This window comes from Seriola lalandi, unplaced genomic scaffold (assembly GCF_002814215.2).
Source record: "Seriola lalandi dorsalis isolate HSWRI2012SDOR001 ecotype SW California unplaced genomic scaffold, Sedor1 jcf7180002054129, whole genome shotgun sequence".
Classification (NCBI taxonomy): domain Eukaryota; kingdom Metazoa; phylum Chordata; class Actinopteri; order Carangiformes; family Carangidae; genus Seriola; species Seriola lalandi.
In genome coordinates this window covers 8,258-15,555 of record NW_019524682.1, presented here as the reverse complement: position 1 = coordinate 15,555, position 7,298 = coordinate 8,258, and the positions used below count along the sequence as shown (strand labels likewise).

General features: G+C 40.9%; 1 protein-coding gene across 3 annotated transcripts in view; it reads left to right on the top strand.

The window, feature by feature from the left end:
* Positions 1 to 1,430: 1,430 nt before the first annotated feature.
* The window catches only part of LOC111652955 (rho GTPase-activating protein 19-like), an 8,057-nt gene continuing 2,189 nt past the window's right edge, over positions 1,431 to 7,298 (top strand). For 2 of the 3 annotated variants that reach the window (XM_023403372.2, XM_087173224.1), the window contains exons 1-11: positions 1,431 to 1,503; positions 2,698 to 2,972; positions 3,574 to 3,654; positions 3,985 to 4,194; positions 4,396 to 4,622; positions 4,889 to 4,975; positions 5,206 to 5,271; positions 5,889 to 6,095; positions 6,245 to 6,352; positions 6,526 to 6,639; positions 6,771 to 6,872. In XM_023403372.2, coding sequence (XP_023259140.1) covers positions 1,460 to 1,503; positions 2,698 to 2,972; positions 3,574 to 3,654; positions 3,985 to 4,194; positions 4,396 to 4,622; positions 4,889 to 4,975; positions 5,206 to 5,271; positions 5,889 to 6,095; positions 6,245 to 6,352; positions 6,526 to 6,639; positions 6,771 to 6,872 — 1,521 coding nt within the window. In that variant the 5' untranslated portion in view covers positions 1,431 to 1,459. Of the gene's footprint in view, positions 1,504 to 2,697; positions 2,973 to 3,573; positions 3,655 to 3,984; positions 4,195 to 4,395; positions 4,623 to 4,888; positions 4,976 to 5,205; positions 5,272 to 5,888; positions 6,096 to 6,244; positions 6,353 to 6,525; positions 6,640 to 6,770; positions 6,873 to 7,229 lie in introns of all 3 variants that reach the window. The other variant, XM_023403374.1, reaches the window with a different exon arrangement.

The window sequence follows — 7,298 nt, the reverse complement described above, 5'->3', positions numbered from 1 at the left end:
TCTTTGGGTCCATGTGTTTAATGTGCACACCAGTCACTCCCAGTGACCTGAACGGTTTGATGAGGATGAAAATGATGTGAATCATATGCTGTGGCCTTCAGTCACCAGTTCTCAGCCCAGTTTAACAACCACTGAAGCTGTTTTGGCTCAACACCTTACTACTACACTTTATCTTGGTTATTTCTTTAATTTGTCAGCTGGTCTGGTTTATTATACATCACTGAGATGCTTTACTCCTCTACATTTATTAGGCTGCCACATCATTTATAGACTCAACACTGTTCCTCAGTCATTTTGGTTGGGTTAAACTGTGCTAAACGTCTAAACCTTTTATGTTCCAACTATATATAGAGCATACCCCTTCACCTCTCCCCACCACCTGTATAAATAATAATGAAAGGTAATCTGCATACAGCAAGTGTGTGTGTGTGTGAGAGAGTGACACGCCCGCTGTATACACATACTGTATAGCCTTTAATGTTCACCCTAACTAACAGATTAGGAAACCTTACTCAAATTAATTAGATTAGATTAGATTAACTTTATTTATCCCACAACTGAATAAATTGATGAATAGCTACATACATGAATCATAAGATATTATAGTAGTTCCAGTTTTTGTTTTGATTTTGGAAAGTTTTTCCCGATCAATTTTGGGTTCGCAGGAAAACCCTATAACACCTATGAACTATGTTAATTATATACACAGTTTGTTTATTTATCTTAGCTCTTCTTAAATTGCCCGCTGCAGCCAGCATATTTATTCAGAATGTGCAACCTTTACTTTGAAGACGATCTGTTTCTGTTTCCGGCTCTCCACTTCCTTGTTCAATTATTATTATACAAGTTGTCGTCTTCATTCAGTGGGACAATAACACACGCAAAGCGTTAACAGCGTTTAGGCAGCATCTGCTAATAAAGAACGAGCTCACAAACGTCATCATACATTTACACTTAGCACAAACAGGACAATGAAATTAGGCAATACCCCTCAACCGGGCATTTTTCATTATACAACGTGAACAACTGCAGAAGAATTAAAATTCATGCACGGACCATTGTTACAGCTCCAAATTGTATCATTGTTATATTTCATCTAACCTGTTTGCTATAATTTTGCTTATAAAAGAGAGAGGGAAAATAATAAAGGAGGGTGAACAGGAAAGGAGAGAAAATCTAAAATTTAAATGTGTAACCTTGAAGTAAAATATTGTGATGAAATAAGATGTTAAAAGTGGTGCTGCTATTGTTGCATATTTGCAGGTTTATTTAGCCAGCAGCCGTCACTGCATACAGATGTTGTTTTCCTCTTGACAAAGCCTGTGAATTCAAACCGACCAATCGCAGTGAGCGTGCATGCAAATCAGAGCCGTTGCGTCACGCTCACGTTCGACAAACTACCAATGGTTGACGAGATGGGCGGGGCCCGGAGGAAAACAGCGGAGGATTCAAACTGAACATGGCTGCGGGGAAAGATGTCGATGAAAACACTCAAAATAGAAGGTAAGACCGAATTTAGACGGATATTGATGTTTTTCTTTTTTTTTTAAATGATATTTACATCGACGGAGAGTTTGCTTTACTCACAGCTAAATTTGAACTTGTAAGATTTTAAGCTGGTAAACATTTACGTTAGTGAGACTGATTGACAAGGGCTGTCACCTAACGTTAGCTAACTTAGCTGCTTAACCGTAACCGTAACAAAGCCGAAAATTAACGTTAACGTTAGGTTGGCTACAACTTGGTGGCAAGACATTGTTTTTAGTTATTTAAACGTTTATTTCTGAAACAAGTTGAGCGTTAGTACCGTTAGCGGGGGGAGATATTGATTTGGCATACACATATGCTAACAACACATTAGCTAAATAAAATGTAGCAAGTTTAGGTTAATGGTGCAGGTTGAGGTGAGGTTGTAGTTTATCATGGGGGTGTCACAGTATCCCCCAGTGTCTACACAGAAGTGGAAGGAGATAAGGGTAATATATTGTAATATAATGACGTCCATAACAGCACCATTTTTGAACAATGGGTTCAACTATTATCATAAAACTCCAAAATTATGTGTTGAATTGTATTGTGTTAAACTGATTTGATGCAGACAAACTGTGAGACCTATGACTTTGTTAAGGACAAAGAGAAATCTCAAGCAAGCACACAATAAACATATTGACTTAACACTCAAAGGACCAGGAGGATGAATTGATAAAGACATTGATTTTATGCAGATTCAAATTCTGCCATCGCTCTGTACAATGATTCTCCTCAGTGTAGGGACTGCCTGGATAACAGTGCAGACATGCTCTGTCTTCCTTTTCATTTATCACATTATCACATCTGTTACATATCAGATTAATCTGATCTTTTAAGGTTTATACAGCTTTATATATACAGTGACTTGTACTAATGGACAGTGAATTATAGTATATTATATTACCACAATTGTAGTGTATATCCAGCGCATAGTATAGTTATATCATTATCATAAGTCTCAATTTTTTAGGCTTGGATTAATAAAGAACACTATTGATCTATCTATTCTTAATTACTGACCTCCACCAGTAGTTAAAGCATACACGGATCCTTCAAGCAGCACTTCTCAGCCTGTGGTTCTCACCTAATCATAACTTGCCTATGATCTTCTCTCACATACAAAGAGGTAACTACATCTACAATATGTCTAATTCCCTCCCACCCCAGAGGTACAGTGTGTAGTATGGTGATCAATCGTGAGGAATCCCCGGGGGGCTCTCGTGCCGGCCGACCACCAGTCATCTTCAATCCAGACTTTTTTGTGGAGAAACTCCGCCATGAGTGCCCGGACGTTTTCCTGGAGCTGGTGCTTAGTAACATTACTCGCCTGATTGATCTTCCTGGGACAGAGTTTTCCCAGCTCCTCGGTGAGGAGGGCCCTAAGACCCCGACAGGTGGAAATGGAGGCTTCTTTCGTTCTTTCAACTTCCTCAAACGCAAAGGTAAGAGGTCAGCAAGGTGACATATAGAAATTATCATTAGCCTTAACTGCCACAATTAATATGGTTCTGTTTTTGTATATACATTAATATTTGCAGCATTTGGCGGAACAGAGCATCATTAACGTCCGTAAATCCACAGCGGGTTAATGTATGACAAACATATGACATCCAACTGATATCCAGTTGTAAACTAGTAATTGTTTGTATGATCTACAAATAAAAAAAATAAAATAAAGGCTAGTCACTGTGACAAGCAAGTAAAAGACAGTTTGCCTTTTTGTGAGAGCCGTCAAGTCCTTTTCATTCTTTCAATTCTTTTTTTGCCATATTGCTCGCATTCCTGCTTACTCCACTGTCTGTATTCGCAGATTCTTGTGTAGCCTGTTTATTCATCTCAAGTACCAATGTGTTTTTTCATGTGGTGGATGAGATCTCATCAGACTTGGTCTTTAGCATTGTCTGTTTTTAGCCTGTGCTGCTGCGTCTGTGTTTGTGATGAGACTGTCCTACTGTAACGAGCGCGCAGCAGAGTCTCCCTGATGGGTGTTTCAGCAACTATTAAAATTATCACTCACTCTCATCTCTCCTGCTACATTCACAGATAAAGACGTTGTGTTTGGAACCCCACTGACAGAAAGCTGCATCGCCCAGATCTACCAGCTCATTGAGTACCTCAGCAAAAGTAAGTGGTCCAAATAAGATCCTCTGATTCTTTAATCACAGCTACTTTTGCAAAACTTACCGCACTGCCGTTCAAATCTAACAGCAGCACCTTCCTGCTGGTGTTGAAAAGAAACGAACAACAATGAGCAGCATCGGTCCACTATCACAGATCAGTGTGGATAGCAGGGGCAGTGTGTGGAATAGCATGTTTTCTTTGTTGTCCTAATTAATGAAAATAAACAATAAACAAATTCCAAGAATGAGTGAGCACAAAAATAAATTGACTCAACTGATTCACCTGAAGCTTGAAGTTTTACTTTCTGATCCCCACCTGCTCTTACGTTCTCAGATCTGCATGTGGAGGGTCTGTTCCGAGTGCCGGGGAACAGTGTTCGGCAGCAGGCCCTGAAGGAGCTCCTGAACAGCGGAGGTGATGTCGACCTGGAGTCTGGAGACTTTCACCCCAATGACGTGGCCACGCTGCTCAAGACTTTCCTGGGAGAGCTGCCCGAGCCCTTGCTCACACACAGACACTTCCACGCACACCTAAAGATAGCTGGTAGGAATGCACATACACATTATGTAATACTAGATGTCAAATATGCAGAAATTTGAATCTTTTTAAGTGCAAAAGGATGTTTTAAAGGTTTATGTCGCTGAGATATGGCTAACAGGCTGGAATACTTTAGATTTTAGTAAATCCATTCATGACTTTAATCCATTCATGACTTTACTTCCTCCTTCGTCACCTCTCTCCCAGATATGACTCTGTTTGACGATCAAGGCAACAAGACTGCGATACCCAACAAAGAGCGTCAAATCGAGGCGCTGCAGCTCCTCTTCCTGCTGCTACCGCAGGCTAACCGCTCACTGCTCAAACTGCTGCTGGACCTGCTCTACCACACTGCCAAGCAGCAGGACAAGAACAAGATGTCCGCCTTCAACCTGGCCCTCATGTTTGCCCCGCATGTCCTGTGGCCCAGACATGTAAGATTTGCACTTTTTAACAGGAGTTTACCACAGCTAGTCATCCACCTTTTAAATTTAATTGCATTTGATCTCTTTAAACCGCCAGAAAGTACTGTCAGTTACACATTACACATTACACTACTTGTAGCATATGAAAGACTGCGACTGGGCGTTGATGAAACTTACTTCAAGTGAGATTATTTTTGATCTTTCTGTCACATAGTGGTCAAAAAACTCTTTATGTGGTGAGTTGTTTCTCTGACTTCTTTTCTGTCCTGCTCCAGATGACAGCTGGTGACCTAAAGGACAACCTGAAGAAACTCAACAACAGCATGGCATTCCTCATCAAACACTCACAGAAACTCTTCAGGGTGATTATTGACCACACACACACACACACACACACACACACACACACACGACCATTCAAATGATTTAAAAAAAAAAAAAAAAAAGGGATGTAGGTTATTTATCCAGTATGCACTAAATCTGGAAACACTCTAAGAACCACACACAGAAACAAATTTGGCCTCACAAATATAGTATGTGACTGTTTTAATGGATAAACTGTGAACGAATAACATGTGTTGTTGTTCTTCAGGCTCCAGTCTACCTGCGGGAATACGCCCGCGTGCACTTTACTGGGACCAAGGTTCTTCAGACCAAGGTTAGTGGATTCTGTGGAAAATATATAATAAATCATTAAATAAGATGCTATCAGAGCAGAGGCGTCAATCTCCATCTTCCAGAAAACTCGTCTCGTCTGAGAGCACCTCCTCTCCTAACACGCCTAACTACCACTTACTATGAACTTTCAGTGCACTTCCTTTACTTGATCTCTTTGCACTTAATAAATAGATGTAGTACTTACACCAAGGTCTCCTACTGCACTGAAGCTTTAGTGATGTCCCTCACTTGTAAGTGGCTAAGGATAAAAAGCGTCTACCAAATGAGTAAATGTAATGTAAAATAAAAATATATACATACATCTAATAAACAATAGTCTGCACACTTCACCCAACAACCCTTTGCTTATCAGTTTGTCCTCATTCCCCTCCTTTAAAAAAAAATAATACACACAATATGTTCATTACCTTTCCTTCCTCTGCTCACAGTCAAATCCAGTTTTTAAAGAAGATAATCTTGCATTAGAAATGCCAAATGTAGTGAACTGAGAAGTAGATTAATGCCCCAAAAATGTTTTTTTTTTAAAGAAGAGTAATAATACCTAACATTGATGATGGTGGCGATTAACAGCCTGACTTGCTCTGTTCGCTCTCTCAGGACGATCTGGAGCTGCTGGCGGCGAGCAGCTCTCCTGCTCAGCGGACTGTGTTGCCCCTAAAGAGGACGGCCGTTCTGGGCCCCGGCTCTCAGGAGCAGTGCCAGTCACCAGCTCAACAGTACACAGAAGAGGCCCTGAAGGAGCTCTTCAGACACGTCCACCACAACATGCCAGACTCCGCCAAGAAGAAGAAACTCGTCCGACAGGTTCACTTCAGGGTTTTCTTACTGTCCTAGAGCTCGGCCGGTTGAGCTGAAAACATAAAGCTTCTTCTGCTTCTCCTCTGCAGCTCCCTTTGTGTGTTAAATATCTAACGATCTAAACTATACATGGGCTTTTTTTTCCCTGTGTGCAGTTGGTCAAACAGACGACCTCAGGTACGCCTACCAACGAGCACCGCCAGGGCCCCCCAGCTCCCAGCAAGAAACACCCCCGTTCACGGTCCTTTGGCGGCCTCATCAAGGTATGGAGCTCCATAATGTGGAAAGTCACAAGTCAAAGAAACCAGTTCAAAAGTGGCATCAAATATAATAATATATAAGTTAAATTACTTGTCAAATTAAAATAAACATTCGGTTCCATATTTTCTCCGCTGACCTGATCTTTTATGATTTGTGCTTTCACACCTGGCGACAGCGCAAAGCTCGTGGGGAGCAGCTGACAGCGGAGCGCCGGGTCAGACACATCTCCCCTGACGCTGTGACCGGAGCCAGAAGAAAACCTGGAAAAGAGAACGTCATCCTTCAAGGGGTATCACTCTTAGATTGAGAAAATCTAATGCACTTAATATCTTTTGTTTTACACACTCCACACTCAAAGCAATTCTGTCCTGCTATCAAAAATAACAGCATTATTTTGTTGTGTTTGTTGCGTGTGTGCAGGTGAACAGCCCATTAACTGGTCCTGTGATGGGGAAGGCCGGGCTGGTAGTCAAAAATCCAGACTTCACTTTTACTGACGGCAAAGCTCTGAGGATTTCCAAGGTACGACACAGTTTTACCTCCGTTCTTCTTCTCTTGACATCGGAAAAATCACTTTTTTTTTTTTGTGCTGCATTTTAATTACTTTTGAATATTCACTATATCCAAATAAAGTACGACTTGAAAACAGAATCCACAGTGACATCACAAGTAGATTTGGTAACCTACATTTTTCCTCTTCTCTTTTGTTTGACATGAGCTTCTTAACTCCCTTAGTCCACATGGCAAAACAAAGTGAACTACAATAGAAGAGGACAAACTCATGATCTATAAAAGTGTCCTAAACACACCAGGGTTCGCTTGGTTCTAATTTGTAATCTTAATTTGCTAATTTGTTTATATTTTTTGGTGACTTTATAGGTCACATGACACTATGGTTGACTGTCACCGCTGTCGGCGTTCAGATGTAACTGGGAAACTCTTCCATCC